The following is a 26,600-nucleotide window of genomic DNA, read 5'->3' as shown; positions in this document are numbered from 1 at the left end:
ACCAATGTCTCTTTTGCAAATGAGACCTGTGATTGCAAAGATACACACATCAAATACAATTATGATATGCAAAACAGCACAAACAGCAAACATGAAAGGTGTTGAAACATTTAACACTGTACAAGTGTGAAACTGATGTCACTGCATAGCCAAAGAGCGTTGTGGTTAAAAAGGTACCAACACCCTTCCCCCGACAGACATTTAGCAACTAGCTAACTATTTATCTCATTAGAGAAAATGTCAATGTGTACAATGTGGCAATTGGGACAACATTTGATTAAAATGATTATGTAACATTGAAGCAAGGAGAATCTCAATCAAACAGGGAATCCAGAAGTGTCTGGGGTTAGAAAAAGTCACTTTTCTTGCGCTGCTGCCTATGTGATTTCAAACACAATAAAAACTAAACTATAGTCATATGTGAAATAAAATGAAACTCAACTGAATAGCCAAATAAGCTTTCTCCTATGTTTGTTGTTGCCTCTGTAGTATGTACTCTGTACTCTGTTTTCTTGACAGGGTTCTCACATTTGACACTTATAAAGTATTCTCACTGGGGAAGTATAAAAGAAGGGGACGGGGTAATGTACCTATACCAATCATGCAAAAGAGGAAGCTGCATAAAACACGTACATCCACTTTCTCACCCAAATGATAGTGATTCACAGCAGCTACTTTCGTGAGTGAGGCACACAGGAAACAAAGTGCAGGAAGACGAGTAAGTTTCATTTGCAAAAGGTTGAGTGGTGCAAGATTTTCCTCACTGCATGCTAGTGAACAAAGTGAAGGAGAAGAGAAGATGTCCAGGCAAGGACCCCTCTGCCTGCTCACCTGCATGGCAGCCATGGGTAAGTGCTGACTATCAGGATTTGTACAAAACATCATCAGCTCAACTAGTAGAAACAAGTAAATTACTTTCAATATTACATGTTTTAAATTACAGTTTAGTTTTAGTTTTGCTATTCCTGACTAAAACTAAATATGTTGAACTGTTCACACCATTGTAATCAATAGACAAACTTGAAGTACTGTAGAGGAGTATATGCTTTCAAAATGGATGCTTAACTTGCACAAGGATAATTTATGTAAAAGGAAGGTGCCTAATGTTGCCATTGCCATCGGCTAATGGGGATCCCAACCAAATCAAAATCCAATGCTCTGAATTTAATTGACTTGTTAGTTGCTCCATTGTCACTATTTGGGGGGCTTTTTAGAAAACAGAACTAGTCATACTGTTGTTTCACGTCAATAAAGGTAACCGACTTCCACTTTTTTCAATTTAAGGCAGTAGTTGGTTTGAACCACAGGCCACTTTACCTTTTAAAACGAGATAGTAGTTGGTTTGAACCACAGGCCACTTAACCTTTTAAAACTAGATACAACTTCATTGTCGATTCATGTTTTTGAGACAGTCAATGATAAGCATTAACTATTGGCCATTTATCACACATTTTTCACAGTGAAAAATGAAGTTATTTACAATGTTACAGCTACGTTAACTATTAATGGCAGTTCTGGTTGAACCACAGTAGTCTATAGCACACCTATGTTCAGCCCAAAAAATGTAAATGATGATTCCTCAAAATATGTTTATGTACCTTTTCATCCATGTGCACATCTTCCAGACTGAACCTTTACTTGTTTTCACCAGAGCCTGCGCCAGACTATGATCAGCTGGGGGGTACTGTTTGATGCTATATTTATAGTTAGGCTATATATAATATAAGCAACGAATATTCCACCGACATGGTTATGTGGCAATGCACCACATAACCAATAAGCAAAGCATCAACAATGAAGGTTCCAACACACACGGGACCAGAGCCATTTATTTGGGCTGGACTAACCAATTATGGGACCATGGGCAAAAACATATTTCACCAACTGTTAGCCTAAATGTAACGATTTGGGAGAAGCCCAGGTAAAATGGAGACACGTATAGGCTAACCTGGGTTATCCAGACGATGTGCAGCCCAGCACTTGGCTGTTTTGTGAGTCTCCGCTGTAGGAGTGGCAATATCAGGACCATAGCCAGAGGCCAAGCGCTCGGCCAAATGGATAACTACAGAGATGCTAGCAGAGATGCGTGAATAGTGCAAGACGGGAATAGTGAATGCGCAACAACAGAAATGTATGAATTTACTTTAGGAAAAGTTCTGAATGGACATAGAGAGAATAAGCAAACTCACACACATACCCGTCAAAAGGACCCACCATTTAAAGCCACCAGCGCATTTCAAACACACAACAGCAAATCACATTTCTCCTTTCCTAAAAACGTTGGCTATTAAAAGCCTAGGCCTTGGATAATGCTAAAACAATGTAGCCTACCAAATGAATTGACAACGAAAGTTTGAAGGGGGAGAGAGAGACAGCAATGCGATAGTAGACCTTTATTATGAAGGCCTATATTATATTTAAATCTGTCTCTGGTGGATATTATTTGCCTCTGTCTTGCATAGCACAGGTCAGGTAGCATGGCAGCATAGGCCTACGAATGATTGATTAATATATGAATTACCATACATTTGTAACACATCTCTGTCTTCACTATTCCCGTCTTGCACTATTCACGCATCTCTGCTAGCATCAGCTCCACTGGCCTCGCTCTCTTCCCCTCTCCTCTGTCTATTGATAATAGCTCTGGCACGAGTATCCTAGCTCAAAGCAAATCCCAGGAATAGCAATATAGTTTGGTCACTTATTTTGAGCAATTTGTTTGTTACTAATAGGGAGAAGCAGCTTGCTCTTGCTTGCTGAGTATAAAATAGGCTACAGGGTTGGCAATGAACTGGCAGGCAGTTTGACTGGCTAGAGCATGTAGCTCTGGTGCAGTAATATTTATATCAATAAATAACTGTATCCAAATGTTGATAGGTTTTTTGGGTGGGCACAAAAGTCAATTTAGGGAGGCTTTGCCCCCCGCCCCAACGCCCCCATAGCACCTGCTATGATCTTCTCCCATCACTGACCACAATCTAAAATATGAAATTATTTCCTGTGTTGTAGGGAAGATCAGATATCTAATATTTGTGTGAAATGCTGTTTAAATGATGTATTTTATTGTACATCGTGGATTAGGCCTACTAGACAGCAAATATTGACGAATATCATTTTTATGCATCTAACCCAAATAGTTGTCTGTCATCCGATTGTACCTTTCTTTCTTTTCTTTGCCAGCTGTCTCTTCAATGGCTTTCAACATAGATGAAGCAAACCCAAAAATCTACAAGGGGGAGGAAAAGGATTTCTTTGGTTACAAGGTCCTGCAGTTCATTTCTGGCAAGGAGAAAGGGCAAGTGTTATTGTTATCGTCATAGTGAAAAATGCGAAGTATTATGTTACAAACATCTGCAAAACAGTATCACAAACCTGAGGAAACAAAAATGACCAGAAAAATATTCCTGTGTCTGCAAACATGCACTAAATATATCCATAGCAATGTATTTAGAAATATATGTGTCTCTGTAAGCTCCAAAAGTATTGGGACAGTTACACATTTGTTGTTGTTTTGGCTCTGTACTCCAGCACTTTGGATTTTAAATTATATAATGACTATGAGGTTAAAGTGCAGTCTGGCAGCTTTCATTTGAGGGTATCTTCATCCATGTCTGGTGAAGCGTTTAGAAAGTGCAACACCTTTTGAATGTTAGACGTACAAATATCACACCCCAAGACATGCGAACCTCTCACCATTACAATAACAGGGGAGTTATGCCTCTGTAACTTTCTCACTCATTATTATTCAAGACTCATTGAGGATTATCCTTTCATGGTAGCATCCACATATTATATTCTTATTTACTTTCTTAAATGATGTCAGCTGCACCCGATGCCCATGACTAATGTGTATCAGTGTATCAGTTATGCATACGTTGACGGGATGGAAATTCTGACTTGTGTTCTGTCATATCACACCTCTGACAACATCGTGCTTTCCTCTTTCGCCATGCAGTTGCTATTCTAACCTTAGTAACTGAAAGAAAACAGATATACAAAAGTAATTTACCAACATTGTCAGAAATGTTATGCAACCATTCTTGGATCTAAAGTGTATCATATGTAATAGAAGTGGATGCAGTCTCATCTAAATCGACCGAACTAACATTTTTATTTCTCACCCACAGGGTAATGGTCAGTGCGCCATATCAGAAGAATGGATCTGGTGGAATCTGTAGATGTGCTCAAGACCGAACAAACTGTACAGACTGTTACACTCCTCAAGGTAGAGATGGATGTTGATGATACACTATACTGTACTTACTGGACTGCAATTTAGAAAGGTGGTTAATTATAAGAACATTAATAATTATAAGAACATGTAACACCTATTCACGGTAACCATGGCTAATCGAGTATTAAAATATTGTTGAAATGTCAACAGGATCTTGAAAATGAGAAATACTAGTTGATTCTGCACGTCTGCCTTTTCCCTTTCAACAGAAACTGACACAATCAAGTACATTGGACTGTCTATGGTTGCACAATCTACTTCTCCTCCAACGTTCACTGTAAGATAAACCACCAAACATTTAATTTGATCACGTTCTTGTTTTCAAATACTCCATGTGAGTGTACCGTACATATGTAATATGTTTGGCAGCATTTACATAGGCAGCCCGATTCTGAATTTTTCTTCACTAATTGGTCTTTTGACCAATCAGATCAGCTCCACCAATTAGTGGAACAAAGATCAGAATTGGGTTGCCTGTGTAAACCTAAATGACTTGTTTCACTTGAGTTATAAAACAACACCTCAGCAATCTAAAAATGATCATGGCAAATTCCAGTAACTCTCTCTTTTGAAGACATCTGAGGTCCACCAGACAATCCATTATTTTTAGCACATTTACAATAAGGTGACCACAGTTCTGAAATTAAAACCGGGGACATTTCCAGTTCGGCGGTCAATATATCATTAAAATATCCGTTATTATCTATGAAATTAAAAAAGGGGGACAATTCCGGGTTTAGTGTATTTAGTCTAACAGGCACATTGTGACAGAGAAAACAACTGTTACAGAAACACTACAGACTAGACAGAACTGTCCAATCTGAACAGCCATTCAGTGGTCCTGGTAGTCTGGGTAGAATAAGAGCATAAGAGAACATTAGCAAAATTGAAAAAACAGGCAATAGTCTATGTGAAATACTTAACAACGTAATAAAGAAATAAGACGATGATGTGATTGGTAACTACATAATATACTTATACCAACCTAATCTGTATATTTCTCAGAAGAATGTATCTTCTTCAGGATTGCTCTCTTTGGCCAGCTTCACCGTGAACTCCTGGCAGGGGAGGTTGAAGTTTGTCTTCACAATAAGCGTAGGAACAGTGAGCTTATTTCTTGCTGCTGTCCATATATCATTCATTCCGTTTCTTGGAAAGAGCCATTGTACCTCCTCTGTCTGCTCTTCTTACTCTCTTAACTTTTTCTTCTGCTCCAATCTTTCTCCTCCTCTTTTCTTCACTCGTCTTCCTTCTCTTCACCTTTCCACCTCACTCTTCTACACTCTCCTCGCTTCACTCGTTTTACTCCCTTCATTTCTTCTTCTCCTTCCTCTCCAATCTTTAATAACAAATAGTAACGTAAACTCACCCCATTCCGTACAAATGTGCGCAACCGCGACATTCAAACAAGGCTGCAAAGAAAACTAATGGGACTGTAGCGACTGTGTTGACTTCAAAATCTGGGGTGTGAACTACGTTTCTATTCAAGTGTTGATGGACATGGTAATGGCTCTAGAGTGTTGGAGAAAAGTTGAGAAAACTGACCCTCCGTTACATCGTGACGTGTCATGTCCTAACGTACAGCACGCATAAAGCAACTATTTATGTCTTACAATCTCTCTCCACCAGGTGTAGCACTTCTCTCATCCTTTAAAAATAAGAAATGGACAGTAAGGGGGGAAACCTAGTCAATGTTTGCGTCATCACTGCAAGCGATCATGACTCAAAAGCCACTGTTTACTTCTGAAGACCACTTTAGCACCACCCTAAAAACCCAATTCAAATTCGACACAAACCTTCAAATTAGGTATGTAATGACACATTATATAAACTCTTTATAGTGTTTTATTTACATTTTCGAGGTGATAAATTGGACAGATCGAGTGAAAAAAAGCTGTTTCCCCACACAACATCTCTCCTTCTCACTATCACGCATTAGTTTCGCTTCCCCACCCGCCATTTTTAAAAAGACCCGACGGAGCTCATTACCTTCTTGAATCATGCAAAAACGGGCAGCGTGGAGGTCATGTCATTGATTTCATTGGAAAGGGGAGAAATTGTGCTTTACAATGGTATTGACATTACAGTTGATCTGGAAGTATTACGTTTTTTGGGCGCTAAAATAAGGTAAATTGTACAGACCAAGGCGATGTACAAGAGTGAGTTAGTTTACGTTACACTATTAGATAAAATACTTTGGTTAACAGATTCCCATTGCTTGCCTCATTTTTGTATTTTATCTCAAAAACATTGTTTGGAATAATAAGTTGGCAGGCTCTGTAATCATATCTTTCTTTATCTTTCCTCCTCTCTTCTTCCTATCCAGTCGTCCTCTCCACTCTCTAACAGAAAACATTATGCTAATGTTATTCCTGAAAATGTCAAAATATATTTTCACACTACTTATTATAAATGGCAAACCATTTTAACTGTAATCTACAAATAAATATTCTCAGAATTAATTGTGCACACATTTAATAAAATCATATTTTCAAAATTGCACGTTTTTTAACCTTGCTACCATGACAGTAGCTAGCGATCCTAGCTAGATAACTTAGTCGACATAGCTAATGTTAGCTAGCATAACCAATTTAAAACCTTATAGAGCAGATCATCTATCTATATAATGAATTGAGACATTATAAAATTACTAGCTAGTATCTCAAACGATTGTAACTTACCTGGCTTGAAAAGACGTTTGTGGTGATGTTGTGGATTCACTTGACACTTGTTAGGTTCTGGCCGAGTTTTCCACAGCAGTTTTCTCTAAAACTAGAGCGAGCAAGTAGTTAGTAGAAGAGTGAATGAAGCTGCTATAGCGAGCAGCCCGCTCTGCTGGACAAAACAAGCACAACGCAATTGAGACGTCAACCGGTAGGCTCTGCTGCCCGGTCTTTCTTGCCACGTCAAATATTATTTCACTTTGCAGTCTGTTTTTAATGCACTGTTAAAAACGGGGACACTTCCGGGGACGTCTGGTCACCCTAATTTACAATTTTGGGGCGGCAGGGTAGCCTAGTGGTTAGAGCGTTGGACTAGTAACCGGAAGCTGACAAGGTACAAGGTACAAATCTGTCGTTCTGCACCTGAACAGGCAGGTAAAATAAAATAAATAAATAAAAAATGACGTATTCTCCTCATTCAGGCCTGCAGCCCTGGCCTGGCACACGAGTGTGATGGGAACTCCTATCTGAACGGTATCTGTTATCAGTTCAACAGCCAGCTCCAGATCACCTCGAACTTTACACCTGCCTTCCAAGGTATAAGAGTGAAACTTGAACACATTTGTAGATAACATAACCTAAGATTTGGTATATATTGACTGTTTATTCATGTCATGCTAAATTACATTAGGTCACAAAATATTAATTGTGAATGATAAGATCTGGATTCCTGAATATGTGAAGAATGTTGTGAGTGTTATCCATCATATCCATTTATGTAATTCACTTTCTCTTCCAGAATGTACTAAGAAAATAGTGGACCTCGTTTTCCTCTTTGACGGATCAGGAAGCATGACAAAGGAAGAATTTGATGAGAACAAAGGTTTCATAAACAATATCATGACAACCCTAAAAAACTCCTCAATTAAGGTATTCCTCCCTTTTAAAGCTCATAACTTAAAACCTGCTTGTGAGGTTGCTGAACATACATCTGTTTATCTACACTCTTAGAAGTAAAGGTGCCTAGAAGAACCTTTTGGGTTGCCACAACAGAATAGCCTTTCCAGTTCAAACAGGTTCCTTGAGGCACCCCTCTGTGTAAAGTTTCAAACCATAACCTTAGTTATGGTTTGAAGTGCTGGCAGCCTATCATATTGAAGCCAGGGCTTTCAGATATTCACTTTTTGGACACCCGTTAGCGTAAATGTCATTCCTGGTCATCATGTTAATTTTCACACTGCAAACTAAATCCTTGAATATTTATACATATTATATATTTAAATAAAATGTTAATAATATTAATTATGTTCACATATAGTAATAAAGTGGCAACTATTCCCATTTTGGAAGAGCATAGGCTCTTGAGGAACACCTCTGTATGTCTCATTGACACTACAAAAATATTAGTGTTTAACCTTCACATGTGATGACAATACAGCAGAACAGATCAACAGGAGCGACATTTACTCTTACGGGTGGCCTACAAAATATATACAGTATCTTAAAGCCACGCCCCTACTAAGCCACGCCTCTAATCCAGGGTTCCTCCACGAACCCAATGCTACATTAAACCATTCAAAGTTCCTCCAAGAACCCCTCAACTAACCAAAGGTGCAAATATGAACCACTTGACTTGCAATGGTTCCTTGAGGATCTTCAGGGTTCCTTGAGTCACCACTAATTCTAAGAGTGCATGTGCTATGTTGTTGCATGGAAAGTATGGTATGAAATCAATATTAGTCATCTCTTCCTCTTTTGTAAACGACAGTTCGCAGCGGTTCAGTTCTCAACAAACACCAGGACAGTTTTCAACTTCAGAGACTTCCAAGAGGGGAGAGCCTTGACTAAACTTTGGAAAGAAGAGCACATGGCTGATCTAACCAACACACATAAGGCAATAGACTTTGTCTTGTAGGTCCCAGTTGATAATTATTCATCAGTTTTACTTTCAAAGTTCTGACCGAATACTCAGAATCTGATCAAAGGGGATTGTGGTGTAAGAAAGATAGCTTGATCTGTTGTTTGAATACATCTATTTCAGGAAAAACATTTTTGAAAACCAAGCTGCCGGCGCCACCGCAGATGCAACTAAAGTACTGGTCATAATAACAGATGGAAATCCCAGCGATACTGATAAAAGGTTCAACTCTATCGAAAGAAGTGATAAGAAAAACATCATCCGCTTTGTCATCGGGGTAAGTCCTATAATATCTATAATACCCCCTACACAACACCACACAACTGTATGACTTAATTCCATTACATTCTCGTGCTAGTTAGCTAATGCTAAAGAAGCAGTATATTTATCTTCTCGATTTACCATAAATTGTTGTGGGATAATTAGGAGTACAGCAACACCTTCCATCCCTGGATTGAGGTACATTTTCAAATTGTGTCACTTGAAGTTAACCAAGGTGCAAATATATTGGCATATGGCCGTATCGACTAGTTGATCACCAGTGTATACCAGTGTTAGTGCTTTTAATGTATGATTTCAATGTATGCTGCTTACATTTATGTGTGTTTCCCAAATATTACACTAGTTGGGAGTTTTTTAAAGCTGCAATGTATGTACCTTTTTGGGCCACCTGACCAATTTCACATAGAAATGTGTGTTATAGATCTGTCATTCTCATTGAATGCAAGTCTAAGAAGAGGTAGCTCTGGTAGATATCTTCTATGTGCGCTATTTCTATGCTCCCTGTTTTTAAGCTTTTACTTTCAATTTTGTACACCAGCCTCAAACAGCTGTAAATACAATATTTTTGATCATGGAAAATATATTTTACAGCGGTTTGGATGGTACAGTGATTCTCCACACTTGTTTGTTTTGTTCACAAACTGAAATTAAGCGAACTATTAGAAGTTCAGCAACCAGAAAATGGCAGAGTGATATCTGCATCGTGCATCTTTAACCTGTTAGAATCCTTTAACATTGTGCTACATGCCACAGGGCCTACACACAACAAAGGCCATACTCTTGATCTCCTGCTGTCCTATGGTCTGAATATTGATAACTTGGAAACTGTTGATGTGTGTGTCTCTGACCATATCAGTATTGCTTTTAAAATGCTTTCTCCTCCACCTAAAAATGTGTCTGTTTCCACTCCTTCACCCATCAATACCTCCACAACGGCTAGTAAATTTACAAATGCTTTTTTATCCTCTACTAAGGATCCTGTTCTGTGTCATCACACTGATGATTTGCTGAACAGGTTCAATTACATAATGTATGTCAGGCTACGTTAGACTCGGTGGCACCAGTTAAAACCAAGAATAAACTGTCTGCCAGAGTCTCATCTTTGTTAGAGGACCACACTCGTGCCTCGAACACTCAAATAGCGAATGGAGGCCATTTTCTCGCTTGTAAATATTTGACTGGCATTGGTCAAACTACTCCGGTTATTTCACTGCGTGACAGGCGATATTCCGCCCAAACTCTGTATGCCATGGGCTCTCCAACCCTGTCCCTGCAGCTACCGAGTGCTTAATTTGGGAAACCAAGTGAAATCTGTTAGGGAACATCGATAGTAACATGTTTCACAACTATTCAAAATCAAATACAAATGCGCTATAATTGTAGGCTAACTCTGAATTTGCTTCATTAGGCTAGACCAATTATGTACCAATCTTAAATTAGTGGGTTTTTTAAAATGTTTTTCTGCCATGTGTAATATGCGGTAGTCTATGTATTGTATACAGTGCCTTCGGAAAGTATTCAGACTCCTTGACTTTTTCCACATTTTGATATGTTACACAAAAAATTATTAAATCAAAAAAATCCTCAGCAATATACACACAATACCCCATAATGACAAAGCGAAAACAGGTTTTTAGAAATGTTTGCAAATGTGTGTGTAATGTGCACATACATATATATATATATAGAAACATCTCAAGGATGATCAGTGAAAACAGGATGCACCTGAGCTCAATTTCGAGTCTCATAACCCTTTGCTATGAGACTCGAAATTGAGCTCAGGTGCATCCTGTTTTCACTGATCATCCTTGAGATGTTTCTACAACTTGATTGGAGTCCACCTGTGGTAAATTCAATTGATTGGACATGGAAGAACCTTCCAGAAGGACAACCATCTCTGTATCACTCACCCAATCAGGCCTTTATGGTAGTTTGGCCAGACGGAAGCCACTCATCAGTAAAATGCACATGACAGCCCCCTGGAGTTTGCCAAAAGAAAAACAAGGTTCTCTGGTCTGATGAAGCAAGATTGAACTCTTTGGCCTGAATGCCAAGTGTCACGTCTGGAGGAAACCTGGCACCATCTCTACGGTGAAACATGGTGGTGACAGCATCACGCCGTGGGGATGTTTTTCAGCGTCAGGGACTGGGAGACTAGTCGAGATCGAGGCAAAGATGAACGGAGAAAAGTACAGAGAGATCCTTGACGAAAACCTGCTCCAGAGCGCTCAGGACCTCAGACTGTGGTGAAGGTTCACCTTCCAACAGGACAATGACCCTAAGCACACAGCCCAGGCAACGCAGGAGTTGCTACGGGTCATGTCTCTGAATGTCTTTGAGTGGCTCAGCCAGAGACCGAACTTGAAAATAGACCTGAAAATAGCTGTGCAGAAATGCTCCCCATCCAACCTGACAGAGCTTGAGCGGATCTGCAGAGAAGAAGGGGAGAAACTCGACAAATACAGGTGTGACAAGCTTGTAGCATCATACCCAAGAAGACTCAAGGCTGTAATTGCTCCCAAAGGTTATTCTACAATTTTATCTACAATTTCTAAAAACCTGTTTTTGCTTTGTCATTATGGGGAATTGGGTGTAGGCTGATGAGGGAAAAAAACATTTTTAATCAATTTTAGAATAAGGCTGTAATGTAACAATGTGGAAGGGGGTGGGCTTGGGCTCATATATACAGTGCCTTGCGAAAGTATTCGGCCCCCTTGAACTTTGCGACCTTTTGCCACATTTCAGGCTTCAAACATAAAGATATAAAACTGTATTTTTTTGTGAAGAATCAACAACAAGTGGGACACAATCATGAAGTGGAACAACATTTATTGGATATTTCAAACTTTTTTAACAAATCAAAAACTGAAAAATTGGGCGTGCAACATTATTCAGCCCCTTTACTTTCAGTGCAGCAAACTCTCTCCAGAAGTTCAGTGAGGATCTCTGAATGATCCAATGTTGACCTAAATGACTAATGATGATAAATACAATCCACCTGTGTGTAATCAAGTCTCCGTATAAATGCACCTGCTCTGTGATAGTCTCAGAGGTCCGTTAAAAGCGCAGAGAGCATCATGAAGAACAAGGAACACACCAGGCAGGTCCGAGATACTGTTGTGAAGAAGTTTAAAGCCGGATTTGGATACAAAAAGATTTCCCAAGCTTTAAACATCCCAAGGAGCACTGTGCAAGCGATAATATTGAAATGGAAGGAGTATCAGACCACTGCAAATCTACCAAGACCTGGCCGTCCCTCTAAACTTTCAGCTCATACAAGGAGAAGACTGATCAGAGATGCAGCCAAGAGGCCCATGATCACTCTGGATGAACTGCAGAGATGGGAGACTCTGTCCATAGGACAACAATCAGTCGTATATTGCACAAATCTGGCCTTTTTAGTGGCAAGAAGAAAGCCATTTCTTAAAGATATCCATAAAAAGTGTCGTTTAAAGTTTGCCACAAGCCACCTGGGAGACACACCAAACATGTGGAAGAAGGTGCTCTGGTCAGATGAAACCAAAATTGAACTTTTTGGCAACAATGCAAAAGGTTATGTTTGGCGTGAAAGCAACACAGCTGAACACACCATCCCCACTGTCAAACATGGTGGTGGCAGCATCATGGTTTGGGCCTGCTTTTCTTCAGCAGGGACAGGGAAGATGGTTAAAATTGATGGGAAGATGGACGGAGCCAAATACAGGACCATTCTGGAAGAAAACCTGATGGAGTCTGCAAAAGACCTGAGACTGGGACGGAGATTTGTCTTCCAACAAGACAATGATCCAAAACATAAAGCAAAATCTACAATGGAATGGTTCAAAAATAAACATATCCAGGTGTTAGAATGGCCAAGTCAAAGTCCAGACCTGAATCCAATCGAGAATCTGTGGAAAGAACTGAAAACTGCTGTTCACAAATGCTCTCCATCCAACCTCACTGAGCTCGAGCTGTTTTGCAAGGAGGAATGGGAAAAAATGTCAGTCTCTCGATGTGCAAAACTGATAGAGACATACCCCAAGCGACTTACAGCTGTAATCGCAGCAAAAGGTGGCGCTACAAAGTATTAACTTAAGGGGGCTGAATAATTTTGCACGCCCAGTTTTTCAGTTTTTGATTTGTTAAAAAAGTTTGAAATATCCAATAAATGTCGTTCCACTTCATGATTGTGTCCCACTTGTTGTTGATTCTTTACAAAAAAATACAGTTTTATATCTTTATGTTTGAAGCCTGAAATGTGGCAAAAGGTCGCAAAGTTCAAGGGGGCCGAATACTTTCGCAAGGCACTGTAGACCTATGCATAAGCTCTATGCATATGGGTGTTTTGAATTAATCATCACCTTAGAAAGCGCTGTCCATTTCATTGTGTTAGTTGTTCTCGATGTTGTTGCAAAGCCTATGTTGTCCACTCAGTTTCAACCTGTTGTATCACACTAGTGTGCGATCTGCACTGAATGGCCCTATAGTGACCCCTGTCAATTCTTCCCCTTGGTGGTATCACCCGCAATCATAACATTCCGTTTCACTGCTATGCAGATCACACGCAGCTCTATTTACCAATAAGACCCAGTGACCAAGCTAGCGTAGCTTCCATTCACAAGTGTCTTGTTGACATCAAATATTAGATGTTTGACAATTTATCCAGCTCAATGATAAGAAATCTGAAGTTATTTTATTTGGCCCCCACCGAATCTCGAGCTGCATGTAAAGAAGGTTGTCCAGACCTGCTTTTACGATATCATCTAAGAAATACATCGCCCTCCGTAATTATTGGGATAGTGAAGCACTTATTTTTCTTTTGGCTCTATACTCCAAAAGTTTGGATTTGAAATGAAACAGTTACTATGAGGTTAAAGTACAGACTATTAGATTTTATTTGAGGGTATTTGTGTAAATATTGTTTGTACCATTTAGAAATGACAACACTGTCATGTACTGTCATGTTGTCTTGTCTCTGTCCTTTCCCTTCACCCTGTCTCCCTCTGCTGGTCGTGTTAGGTTACCTTTTCTCCCCCGCTTTCCCCCAGCTGTCCCTTGTCTCCTCTAACTACCCATTCACCCCGTTCCCCACCTGTTCCCTTTTTTCCCTCTGATTAGGTCCCAATATCTCTCTCTGTTTCTGCTCCTGTCCTTGTCGGATTCTTGTTTGTTTGTGTCATTCATGCCTGAACCAGACTGTCGTCATGTTTGCTGTAACCTTGTCCTGTCCTGTCGGAATCTGCCGGTCCATCTGAGCCTACCTATGTTTGGTAATTAAAGAAGCTCTGTTTAAGTTGATTCGCTTTTGGGTCCTCATTCACGCACCGTAACAGAAGAATCCGACCAAGAATGGACCCAGCGACTTCGGATCCTCTCCACTCAGCCGTCGAGATCCAGGGAGCGATGCTAGGCAGACACAAGCAGGAATTGTCTGCTGCTCGACATGCCGTTGAGACCCTGGCCACCCAAGTCTCCAACCTCACAGAACAGGTTCACCATCTCCGCCTCGATCCACCGGCCACTTCCAGGGCTTTCGAATCTCCGGAGCCCAGAATCAATAACCCGCCGTGTTACTCTGGGGAGCCCACTGAATGCCGCTCGTTCCTCACCCAGTGTGATATTGTGTTTTCTCTCCAGCCCAACACTTACTCCAGGAGCACTGCTCGTGTCGCCTACGTCATATCTCTCCTTATTGGACGGGCTCGTGAGTGGGGCACGGCAATCTGGGAGGCAAGGGCTGAGTGTACTAACCAGTATCAAGACTTTAAGGAGGAGATGATACGGGTTTTTGATCGATCTGTTTTTGGGGAGGAGGCTTCCAGGGCCCTGTCTTCCCTATGTCAAGGCAATCGATCCATAACAGACTACTCTATTGAGTTTCGCACTCTTGCTGTCTCCAGTGGCTGGAACGAGCCGGCCTTGCTCGCTCGTCTTCTGGAGGGTTTCCGCGCAGAGGTAAAGGATGAGATTCTCTCCCGGGAGGTTCCTTCCAGCGTGGATTCCTTGATTGAACTCGCTATTCGCATTGAGCGACGGGTTGATCTTCGTCACCGAGCTCGTGGAAAGGAGCTCGCGCTCTCCGTCGCCTCCCTCTCCGCATCACTACCATCTTCCTCTGCCGGCTCGGGTGCTGAGCCCATGCAGCTGGGAGGTATCCGCATCTCGACTGAGGAGAGGGAACGGAGAATCACCAACCGCCTCTGTCTCTATTGCGGTTCCGCTGGTCATTTTGTCACTTCATGTCCAGTAAAAGGCCAGAGCTCGTCAGTAAGCGGAGGGCTACTGGTGAGCGCTACTACTCCTGTCTCTCCTTCAAGATCCTGCACTACCTTGTCGGTCCATCTACGCTGGACCGGTTCGTCAGCTTCCTGCAGTGCCTTAATAGACTCTGGGGCGGAGGGCTGTTTTATGGACGAGACCTGGGCTCGGGAACATGACATTCCTCTCAGACAGTTAAAGGAGCCCACGGCCTTGTTCGCCCTGGATGGTAGTCCTCTCCCCAGGATTCAGCGTGAGACGCTACCTTTAACCCTCACTGTTTCTGGTAATCATAGTGAAACCATTTCTTTTTTAATTTTTCGTTCACCTTTTACACCTGTTGTTTTGGGCCATCCCTGGCTAGTTTGTCATAATCCTTCCATTAATTGGTCTAGTAATTCTATCCTCTCCTGGAACGTCTCTTGTCATGTGAAATGTTTAATGTCTGCTATCCCTCCTGTTTCCTCTGTCTCTTCTTCACAGGAGGAGCCTGGTGATTTGACAGGGGTGCCGGAGGAATATCACGATCTGCGCACGGTGTTCAGTCGGTCCAGGGCCACCTCTCTTCCTCCACACCGGTCGTATGATTGTAGTATTGATCTCCTTCCGGGAACCACCCCCCCCCCGGGGTAGACTATACTCTCTGTCGGCTCCCGAACGTAAGGCTCTCGAAGATTATTTGTCTGTAGCTCTTGACGCCGGTACCATAGTCCCCTCCTCCTCTCCCGCCGGAGCGGGGTTTTTTTTTGTCAAGAAGAAGGACGGGTCTCTGCGCCCCTGCATAGATTATCGAGGGCTGAATGACATAACAGTGAAGAATCGTTATCCGCTTCCTCTTATGTCTTCAGCCTTCGAGATCCTGCAGGGAGCCAGGTTTTTCACTAAGTTGGACCTTCGTAACGCTTACCATCTCGTGCGCATCAGGGAGGGGGACGAGTGGAAGACGGCGTTTAACACTCCGTTAGGGCACTTTGAATACCGGGTTCTTCCTTTCGGCCTCGCTAACGCTCCAGCTGTCTTTCAGGCATTAGTCAATGATGTCCTGAGAGACATGCTGAACATCTTTGTTTTCGTTTACCTTGACGATATCCTGATTTTTTCACCGTCACTCCAGATTCATGTTCAGCACGTTCGACGTGTCCTCCAGCGCCTTTTAGAGAATTGTCTTTTTGTGAAGGCTGAGAAGTGCACTTTTCATGCCTCCTCCGTCACATTTCTCGGTTCTGTTATTTCCGCTGAAGGCATTAAGATGGATCCCGCTAAGGTCCAAGCTGTCATTGATTGGCCCGTCCCTAAGTCACGCGTCGAGCTGCAGCGCTTTCTCGGCTTCGCGAACTTCTATCGTCGTTTCATCCGTAATTTCGGTCAGGTGGCAGCTCCTCTCACAGCCCTTACTTCTGTCAAGACGTGCTTTAAGTGGTCCGTTTCCGCCCAGGGAGCTTTTGATCTCCTCAAGAATCGTTTTACATCCGCTCCTATCCTTGTTACACCTGACGTCTCTAGACAGTTCGTTGTCGAGGTTGACGCGTCAGAGGTGGGAGTGGGAGCCATCCTTTCTCAGCGCTCCCTCTCTGACGACAAGGTCCACCCATGCGCGTATTTTTCTCATCGCCTGTCGCCGTCGGAACGTAACTATGATGTGGGTAACCGCGAACTGCTCGCCATCCGGTTAGCCCTAGGCGAATGGCGACAGTGGTTGGAGGGGGCGACCGTTCCTTTTGTCGTTTGGACTGACCATAGGAACCTTGAGTACATCCGTTCTGCCAAACGACTTAATGCGCGTCAGGCGCGTTGGGCGCTGTTTTTCGCTCGTTTCGAGTTCGTGATTTCTTATCGTCCGGGCTCTAAGAACACCAAGCCTGATGCTTTGTCTCGTCTCTTCAGTTCTTCAGTAGCCTCCACTGACCCCGAGGGGATTCTCCCTGAGGGGCGTGTTGTCGGGTTGACTGTCTGGGGAATTGAGAGGCAGGTAAAGCAAGCACTCACTCAAACTCCGTCGCCGCGCGCTTGTCCTAGGAACCTTCTTTTCGTTCCCGTTCCTACTCGTCTGGCCGTTCTTCAGTGGGCTCACTCTGCCAAGTTAGCCGGCCACCCTGGCGTTCGGGGTACGCTTGCTTCCATTCGCCAGCGTTTCTGGTGGCCCACCCGGGAGCATGACACGCGTCGTTTCGTGGCTGCTTGTTCGGTCTGCGCGCAGACTAAGTCCGGTAACTCTCCTCCTGCCGGCCGTCTCAGGCCGCTTCCTATTCCCTCTCGACCGTGGTCTCACATCGCCTTAGATTTTGTCACCGGACTGCCTTCGTCAGCGGGGAAGACTGTTATTCTTACGGTTGTCGATAGGTTCTCTAAGGCGGCTCATTTCATTCCCCTTGCTAAGCTTCCTTCTGCTAAAGAGACGGCACAAATCATCATCGAGAATGTTTTCAGAATTCATGGCCTTCCGTCAGACGTCGTTTCGGACAGAGGTCCGCAATTCACGTCTCAATTTTGGAGGGAGTTTTGCCGTTTGATTGGGGCTTCCGTCAGTCTCTCTTCCGGCTTTCACCCCCAGTCTAACGGTCAAGCAGAACGGGCCAATCAGACTATTGGTCGCATCTTACGCAGTCTTTCTTTTCGCAACCCTGCGTCTTGGTCAGAACAGCTCCCCTGGGCAGAATACGCCCACAACTCGCTTCCTTCGTCTGCGACCGGGCTATCTCCTTTTCAGAGTAGCCTCGGGTACCAGCCTCCGTTGTTCTCATCTCAGTTCGCCGAGTCCAGCGTCCCCTCCGCTCAGGCTTTTGTCCAACGTTGCGAGCGCACCTGGAAGAGGGTCAGGTCTGCACTTTGCCGTTATAGGGCGCAGACTGTGAGAGCTGCTAATAAGCGTAGAACTAAGAGCCCTAGATATTGTCGCGGTCAGAGAGTTTGGCTCTCCACTCAGAACCTTCCCCTTAAGACGGCTTCTCGCAAGTTGACCCCGCGGTTCATTGGTCCATTCCGTATCTCTCAGGTCATTAATCCTGTCGCAGTGCGACTTCTTCTTCCGCGATATCTTCGTCGCGTCCACCCGGTCTTCCATGTCTCCTGTGTTAAGCCCGTTCTTCGCGCCCCCGCTCGTCTTCCCCCCCCCCCCCCATCCTTGTCGAGGGCGCACCTATCTACAGGGTCCGTAAAATCTTGGACATGCGTCCTCGGGGCCGTGGTCATCAGTACCTAGTTGACTGGGAGGGGTACGGTCCTGAGGAGAGGAGTTGGGTTCCCTCTCGGGACGTGCTGGACCGTGCGCTGATTGATGATTTCCTCCGTTGCCGCCAGGTTTCCTCCTCGAGTGCGCCAGGAGGCGCTCGGTGAGTGGGGGGGTACTGTCATGTACTGTCATGTTGTCTTGTCTCTGTCCTTTCCCTTCACCCTGTCTCCCTCTGCTGGTCGTGTTAGGTTACCTTTTCTCCCCCGCTTTCCCCCAGCTGTCCCTTGTCTCCTCTAACTACCCATTCACCCCGTTCCCCACCTGTTCCCTTTTTTCCCTCTGATTAGGTCCCAATATCTCTCTCTGTTTCTGCTCCTGTCCTTGTCGGATTCTTGTTTGTTTGTGTCATTCATGCCTGAACCAGACTGTCGTCATGTTTGCTGTAACCTTGTCCTGTCCTGTCGGAATCTGCCGGTCCATCTGAGCCTACCTATGTTTGGTAATTAAAGAAGCTCTGTTTAAGTTGATTCGCTTTTGGGTCCTCATTCACGCACCGTAACAAACACAGTAGTTCCTATATTTCAGGGCACCTAAAGTATTTGGGACAACTGGATTGACAGGTGTTTCTGATTAGTCAGGTGTGTTCCATCACATCATTTTTGCAGGCATAAGAGCGCTGTCAATGTTTAGTCTTGATTCTAGGCTTTGCGTTTGCCTTTGGTGGAAGGAGAACTAAGGATTCCATTTTTAAGGCTTGGTTAAGCACCATTCCATTTATTATATATTTTATCTCCCTATGAGCCTGGATGCAGCCTGAGATCCTCTGACGGGCCATTGTTGACCATTTCAAAGTCTAGGTTGAAAACGGTTCTTCATTCTCCTTCCTCCTGTCGTTGTTATTACTTTTTATTTTATTTTCTGATGTGAAGCACTTTGTGACTTGTATTAAGAAGCGCTATACAAATAGAGTTTTTATTATTACTCCTAGTCTCAAGGGTCCAGTCCAACGTCCCAGTTTTTATTTCACCTTTATTTAACTAGGCAAGTCAGTTAAGAACAAATTATTATTTACAGTGATGGCCTACACCGGCCAAACTCGGACGACACTGGCCCAATTGTGCGTCGCTCTATGGGACTCCCAATCATGGCCGGTTGTGATAGTCTGGATTTGAACCAGGTTGTCTGTAGTGACGCCTCTAGCACTGAGATGCAGTGTCTTAGACCACTGTGATGTGGATGTTTAAATATCATTCATATTGAAAAGGAAATTAGACATCACTATAATTCCTGCCCTCAAGTGATATATTTCTTGGCAGGTCAAGAACGTCGATTTGACAAAACTCAAGTCCCTGGCATCAGAGCCAAAAGAGAACAACACTTTCCTCATCCAGGACTACAACGGACTAAAAGGAATCCTAGACAACTTTCAAAAAAAGATCTTCAACATTGAAGGTACAACTCTGGATTCAGATAAACTCTTAGTACTACTTACTTATATTTCAGCAAAGTCCCTGTCAACTGAAAGTTGTTATTCATAAAAAAAAACACAAGGTGGCACTACTGGTCACTTCCTGAAATATACTGGTATTTATTTCTGATGATAACACCTTACTCAAAATATTCCACAGTAGAAGTATCAATGTATCGCTACTAATATCAGTGTTTGTATGTTCTAGGTTCCAAGACTGCTCTGGCTGGAAACTTGACTAAAGAAATGTCTCAGAGTGGGTTCAGTGCTGTCTACGTTAACAAGGTGAGATACACAATAGTAGGTCCAGTATGTTTTATCATCTTAAATGATAATTTGTAATATGTATAAATTGTTTTAAAATGTTAACAACAATGTACTACAAATCCTTGTAAATGCTTAAATACACATTTATAAATGTAATGACCACCATGGCAACTAGTTTATAGACACAGTATATAGTTAATGAATGCTTATTAATAAAAATGTCATACAGTATGACCCAATGTTTTATTTCCTCTACAGGACACCTTGGTTCTGGGCTCAGTGGGATCAAACAACTGGCGTGGATCTCTCTTTGAGACTGAGGGTCTGAGATCAGAGGAAAGGGAAATTCAGGACCCCACATTGGACAAAGATTCCTATATGGGTAATGGAACATTAAGCTCAAAAAAATATATTGCTCAAATGTGAATTTGAACAAACACTATTTTCAAGGCTCTGTAGTTCAGATGTTTCAGTGAAGGGAGTGTAGTTACAATGGGCCTACATGTCTTCATTTTTATTACAGGATACTCTGTAGCTGTTGGGAAGAAGAATGAGAACCTTCTATACTTTACCGGAGCACCAAGATCTGAACACATGGGACGGATCCTACTTTTTAACAAGGTTAACAACAACTGGACTGTGGCACAAAGCTTGCCTGGAGAACAGGTTGGTAACATTAGCTATTTCTGCAAGCAGTGATGTATATCAATCAAGTTATACAATAAGGACAGCATGAAACTAGCTTTTGGGGTTACTTCAAAGGTTGAATGAATCCTCCGATAGTAAAGAGGAACACATGATGTTACTTTTTACGTTTACTTATGAGTTCCATTCAAAACCAAAGGACTTAAAACATTTCAAAACAATTTTTATATGAATGTAAGTATTGATTTTCTCAGATGGGCTCCTACTTCGGTGCAGAGCTGTGTTCTGTGGACATAGACTCAGACGGCAACACAGACGTCCTCCTGGTCGGTGCACCAATGTTTCGCCAACCTCCGAGAGAGGGCAGGATCTACGTCTACACACTGACTGATAAGGTGGGCTGAACTGTGGGATCAGGGACAAGGTGATCTGGAAGCCGAAATATATTCATTTGGATATAAATTTCCATTATCTTCAATTATAATGCACAAAAAGACAGTGTAATATGGATTTATCTTCATGTGATCTCTCCTCGCCCTTCCGTTATTAGCTGGAACTGAGGATGGAGATGAATGTTTCAGTGCCATCTCAGGGTAGATTCGGCTCCTCCATCTGCTCTCTCACAGACCTGAATGGAGATGGGCTGAAGGATGTAGCTGTGGGCGCTCCACTTGAGGACGATCACAGGGGGGCCGTGTATATCTACCTGGGTGAAAAGCTAAAGGGGATCCGCCCTGAATTCAGCCAGGTGAGGCAGACGAAGATGAAAATCATTCAAAACGGCCCTTCATGATCAAAGAAAACAGACATCCCTCCTGGGATATCAATATCAATGGCTTTTCATTAAATGTCTATGTCTTCTTACTGCAGCGCATCTCAGCTGTGATGATGAGATCTAAGCTCCAGTTCTTTGGCCAGACGATTGATGGGAAGATGGACCTGGGTGAGGATGGACTGACTGATATCGTAGTAGGAGCGCGTGGTGCAGTTGTTGTCTTGAGGTACGAGTCCAAAAAATGATAAGAACAGCTGGTTTAAACAGACAGTTGTTTAACCAGTAAAAATATCTGCACTGAACGGGTGCTCAATGAGATGTGGGCGGAGCTACCCAACATCGTACAATGTAGGCTAACATCCCAATCTTTATCTCGATCGCTCACAGGTCCAGACCGGTCCTCAGCGTCTCTGCTCATCTCCACTTCTATCCCGCGGAGATCAGCACTGATAGATTTGACTGTCTGGCAAAAGAGATCATTTCCCCCATGGTCACTTTAACAGCCTGCTTTAACATGGCAGAGGCAACAAAGAGTAAAGCTGGTAAGAACTCTCAGAACTTTAGGAACACTGATGGCTTTGTGCTTTCCAACAGAAATGAAGTCATGATCTGAGACCACATAATTGTGGCCTTGGTGGTCCAGGTCGGAGCCTCGGTGAATAGCTAAATCACTGACCACAATAAGTGTGTCTTGGTCTCTTCCCAGTCTGAAGACCAGTGGAGGCTGTTGAGGGGAGTACGGCTCATAATGTCTGGAACAGAGCAAATGGAATGACATCAAGCACATAGAAACCATGTGTTTGATACCATTCCACCTATTCCGCTCCAGCCATTACCACAAGCCCGTCCTCCCCAATTAAATGCCACCACCCTGTGGTGAAAATGAAGTCCAATTGTATCGAAAGGTTGGGCCTTGGTCTGGATCTGGGTCACAAGAGATAAGGTCTTGACTCCATCTCTGCTTTCTAATGGTGTTCATCAGCAGACAACCATGAGGTTCTGAACTTCTCTCCCTGATAAGGAGGCCATTTCAGACTCTTGTTTACTTTTCCAGAGGTGCTGAGTGCAGGGATGAACGTCTCCTACCTGCTGGATGTGGATCCAGTGAGACAGAGGAGCCGAGCCTTTTACAGTGACACGAACAAAGGGGCCAGAAGACTTCTCTCCACAGTGGAGCTGAGAAAGGAGCGGACTTGCTTCAACCACTCAGTCTACATGACAGTATGATCAATGACAAACTGTAGCTATGCAATACAACAACCATAATGTCTCTCGTAAGGAGGGGATTTAATGAATAACATTAAGTTGTTAGGTTGTTGAATTCTTATTGTGTGTTGATTTTATTCAGTGATGAGAAGAACGAGGGTTTTTCAGGACTATGAATAGGGAAATTAATGACACATTTTATTTTCTTCCAGCAATGTGTGATCGACACATTATCGCCCATAATCATCCAACTAGTTTTTTCTCAATCTGAAAGCCAACAAGAGGGTCTTACTGCCATTCTGAATACTGCCAGTCCTACACAGGCTGTGGTCGAGGTACGAGGATACATTCTGGGTCTGACTAAAACCTGTTCACTTACAATGATCAACAGTTCTAGCGATGACTGTGGACTGAGTACTGTCATTTATCCAAAGACCTGTGAAAACAGGTCATCTAAACACATTCACAGTTGTCTTGAATTCTTCACAGGTGCCCTTTGAAAAGAACTGCAAAGAAAATGAAACCTGTTTGGCAGAGCTTGAGGTGGACTTCAACTTCATGTAAGTATCTGATAAACAGAGGCAACATAAAGTAACTTGTTTGTAGCTGTAATAATTACTGACTGCTCAAAAAAAGTATGTTTTCTGACTCTACAGTCTTGTCTCTCTTATCAGCACATCAACTTTATTAGTGGTGGACCAGAGTTACTTCAACGTGACTATAAGACTGTCCAATCACGGGGATGACTCATTCAACACCAGTCTAACTCTCCTCTACCCTCCTGGCCTCTCATTCTCCATGATGCATCTTCTGAAGGTAATACCGACACCCCTCCATCTATTGTGTAATTCATTCTGATGTTTTCTTCTTGCTCTCATCTAAAACAGTGTTATTGAAACCTGGAGACCTAAAACATGTTCAGCCAATCAAGGGTTTGATGATTCGTTTAATCAGGGGTGTTCCTCCTGGGCTGGAACAAAAGCTTGCCTTGCTCATCTTGTGGGTCTGCAGAACCAGGATAGAAGAACGTTGATTTAAACATCAGTTTTCCGCCAAACATTTCAATTTAACATGTGCTAATTATTCATAAAATGAAGCAACATATTAAGTGTTGAATTGATTCATTCTTTAAATTTTTAACATGCTTGTTTGTTTATTATAGATTATGTCAGTGACTCAGATGTGCAAACCGGAATTATTTACACACTTGACGTATCGTCTGTATTCCATAGTCTACAAGGAGAACGGTGTTCAGCTGTGGTGGTCTGGAAGGTGAAATGGACAGAACTACATGCAGTGTCAGCCTCCCTGTCTACCGTAGTAAAACCACAGTGAGTGATTACTTAGATATACCTGTAAATAATGCTGTGAATCCCACTGGTAAATCTTTTAAAATGTTGTCCTTAGATGATAGACTCAGCGCTAACAGCAGTGACAAAGCAGTAACTCAATGTCATTAAAACAGTTTTGATCTTTGAGTGATATATGCCTTGTGAGGAAAAAATTCAATTGAATCAATTTTTGAATTCAGGCTGTATCAAAATGTTGAATACGTCAAGAGGTCTGAGTACTTTATGAAGGCATGCCTTGAACTTTTTTTTCCCCACTTTTTATGATCTCATTTCAGATCGTCTTAATTTTTTCTTCTTAACTGTGCCATCTTCCTTCTCAGGCAGTGTTCACCAGTAAATTCCATATTTTGAATACATACGACTGGAAGGACACAATGGAAATGACCGTCATCGGACTGAGGTAGAAAATCTGCTTCCAGTGTGAACATGTTAGAGCAGCAGCTAGACGAGAGATTAGAATCAGTCCAGGAAACACCCTTCATTTCCCCATGCGGTCGAAGTTTTGAACAAAACATTGCTTAAAACTAACTCGTTTTATACAACCTCAATACCTTCTACTCAATTATCTGAAGGACTTTGTAGCATTCCATTTATGTACACAAAACATGCATTTACCTTTGCTTTATTTACAGTGACAACGGAAACTCAACCAATAGTTCCCTTACCAGGACTATCCCTGTTCAATTTGCAGTTGACCTGGTAGCAAAAGCGTAAGTCTTCACAAGACTATACTTGACATTTTGTTTGAGAATGACTCCATCAAGTTCATTGAATATAATCGAAGGTGACTTATATATCTTTTTGTTGTTGTTGAAGCCTTCCCCAAGACTCCACCACTTACATGAACTTTACTCTGGAGGACACATCACCTAAAAGACTGGTGAATGTATATGAGGTAAACAATCAACTGCTATTGCTGTGACTGACATTAAACGTGTGATTCACACGATGTGGGGGTAGTGTTCTGTGTTTTAAACAAAACATACTTTATTGTTACTCAAACCATTTACATACATTCAATAATAAGATATTGTGAATTATCTGATTAATATAATAGTTTGATGAGTAATGCAAGATATGGAAACATTAAGTGAATGAGAGAGTATAGAATACAGTATATACATATGAGATGAGTAATGCCAGATATGTAAACATTATTAAGTGACTAAGATACCATAGAATAGTATAGAATACAGTATATACAAAAGAGATGAGTAATGCCAGATATGTAAAACTTATTAAAGTGACTAGTGTTCCATTCCTTAAAGTGGCCAGTGATTTCTTTATTTCTTTATACGGACTCGGGAGAGGCGAAGGTCGAGAGCCATGCGTCCTCCGAAACACAACCCAACCAAGCTGCACTGCTTCTTGACACAATGCCTATCCAACCCGGAAGTGAGCCGCACCAATGTGTCGGAGGAAACACCGTACACCTGGCAACCGTGTCAGCATGCACTGCACCCTGCCCGCCACAGAAGTCGCTAGTGCGCGATGAGACTAGGATATACCCGCCGGCCAAGCACTCCCCTAACCCAGACGACGCTGGGCTAATTGTGCGCCACCCCATGGGTCTCCCCGTCGCGGCTAAAGTGGCCAGGGATTTCTAGTATATGCCTATAGGCCTCTAATGTGCTAGTGATGGCTGTTTAACAGTCTGATTGCCTTGAGAAACAACCTGTTTTTCAGTCTCTCGGTCCCAGCTTTGATACACCTGTACTGACCTCGCCCATGTTGACTCCAATGCTTCCCACAGTTGTGTCACGTTAGCTGGATGTCCTTTGTGTGGTGGACCATTCTTGATACACTTGGGAACCTGTGGTGCGTGAAAAACTCAGCAGCGTTGCAATTCTTGACACAAGCCGGTGCGCCTGACACCTACTACCATACCCAGTTCAAAGACACTTAGATTTTTTGTCTTGCCCATTCACTCTCTGAATGGCATATACACAATCCATATCTCAGTTGTCTCAAGGCTTAAAAATATTTTAACCTGTCCACTCTCCCTCTACACCTATTGAAGTGGATTTAACAAGAGACAAGGGATAAGCATTCACCTGGTCAGTCTATATCATGGAAAGAGTAGGTGTCCTTAATGTTTTGTACACTCAGTGTATAAAGTTTGTATGTGAAAAGTGATTATAAGATGGATACGTTAGGATTTTTTGGACTCGCATCACTCGCACCACAGAGGGATGCTCGCGGTGCTCATGACAGCAAATGCGCAGATACACCACAGGATACAGATACACCATTAAAGGGATACTGCAAGATTCTTGTTCTACTTACCCAGAGTTGGATGAACTTGTGGAAATCATTTATTTCTCTGCGTGCAGTACAAAGGAAGTTAGTGGTCGTTTTACGAGCCAATGCTAACTAGCGTTAGC

At 42.6% G+C, this 26,600-nt stretch overlaps 1 protein-coding gene and 1 long non-coding RNA gene across 3 annotated transcripts in view; one reads left to right on the top strand and one right to left on the bottom strand.

Annotated features, from left to right (window-relative positions):
• The first annotated feature begins 637 nt into the window (after positions 1-637).
• The window catches only part of LOC110485924 (integrin alpha-L), a 30,160-nt gene continuing 4,197 nt past the window's right edge, over positions 638-26,600 (top strand). The window contains exons 1-24 of the mRNA XM_036940587.1: positions 638-848; positions 3,181-3,295; positions 4,128-4,225; positions 4,444-4,511; positions 7,380-7,494; positions 7,697-7,827; positions 8,666-8,808; positions 8,939-9,092; positions 19,820-19,955; positions 20,180-20,256; positions 20,497-20,620; positions 20,762-20,904; positions 21,138-21,278; positions 21,434-21,631; positions 21,754-21,884; positions 22,046-22,200; positions 22,713-22,879; positions 23,077-23,199; positions 23,354-23,424; positions 23,539-23,680; positions 24,097-24,195; positions 24,537-24,616; positions 24,849-24,926; positions 25,033-25,111. Coding sequence (XP_036796482.1) covers positions 800-848; positions 3,181-3,295; positions 4,128-4,225; positions 4,444-4,511; positions 7,380-7,494; positions 7,697-7,827; positions 8,666-8,808; positions 8,939-9,092; positions 19,820-19,955; positions 20,180-20,256; positions 20,497-20,620; positions 20,762-20,904; positions 21,138-21,278; positions 21,434-21,631; positions 21,754-21,884; positions 22,046-22,200; positions 22,713-22,879; positions 23,077-23,199; positions 23,354-23,424; positions 23,539-23,680; positions 24,097-24,195; positions 24,537-24,616; positions 24,849-24,926; positions 25,033-25,111 — 2,817 coding nt within the window. The 5' untranslated portion in view covers positions 638-799. The remainder of the gene's footprint in view (positions 849-3,180; positions 3,296-4,127; positions 4,226-4,443; positions 4,512-7,379; positions 7,495-7,696; positions 7,828-8,665; positions 8,809-8,938; positions 9,093-19,819; positions 19,956-20,179; positions 20,257-20,496; positions 20,621-20,761; positions 20,905-21,137; positions 21,279-21,433; positions 21,632-21,753; positions 21,885-22,045; positions 22,201-22,712; positions 22,880-23,076; positions 23,200-23,353; positions 23,425-23,538; positions 23,681-24,096; positions 24,196-24,536; positions 24,617-24,848; positions 24,927-25,032; positions 25,112-26,600) is intronic.
• LOC118938239 lies at positions 4,095-7,326 on the bottom strand. 2 transcript variants are annotated; one of them, XR_005035491.1, is made up of 3 exons: positions 6,916-7,326; positions 5,220-5,573; positions 4,095-5,083 (listed from the first exon to the last, which is right to left on the bottom strand). It is a non-coding gene; the product is annotated as an uncharacterized LOC118938239 (long non-coding RNA). The 2 variants fall into 2 exon arrangements; XR_005035490.1 differs by having other exon boundaries at positions 4,095-5,573.

The sequence above is a fragment of the Oncorhynchus mykiss genome, chromosome 13 (genome assembly GCF_013265735.2).
Source record: "Oncorhynchus mykiss isolate Arlee chromosome 13, USDA_OmykA_1.1, whole genome shotgun sequence".
Taxonomy (NCBI): Eukaryota; Metazoa; Chordata; class Actinopteri; order Salmoniformes; family Salmonidae; genus Oncorhynchus; species Oncorhynchus mykiss.
Note: the sequence above shows the minus strand (reverse complement) of the source record. Positions and strands in the feature narration are given on the sequence as shown.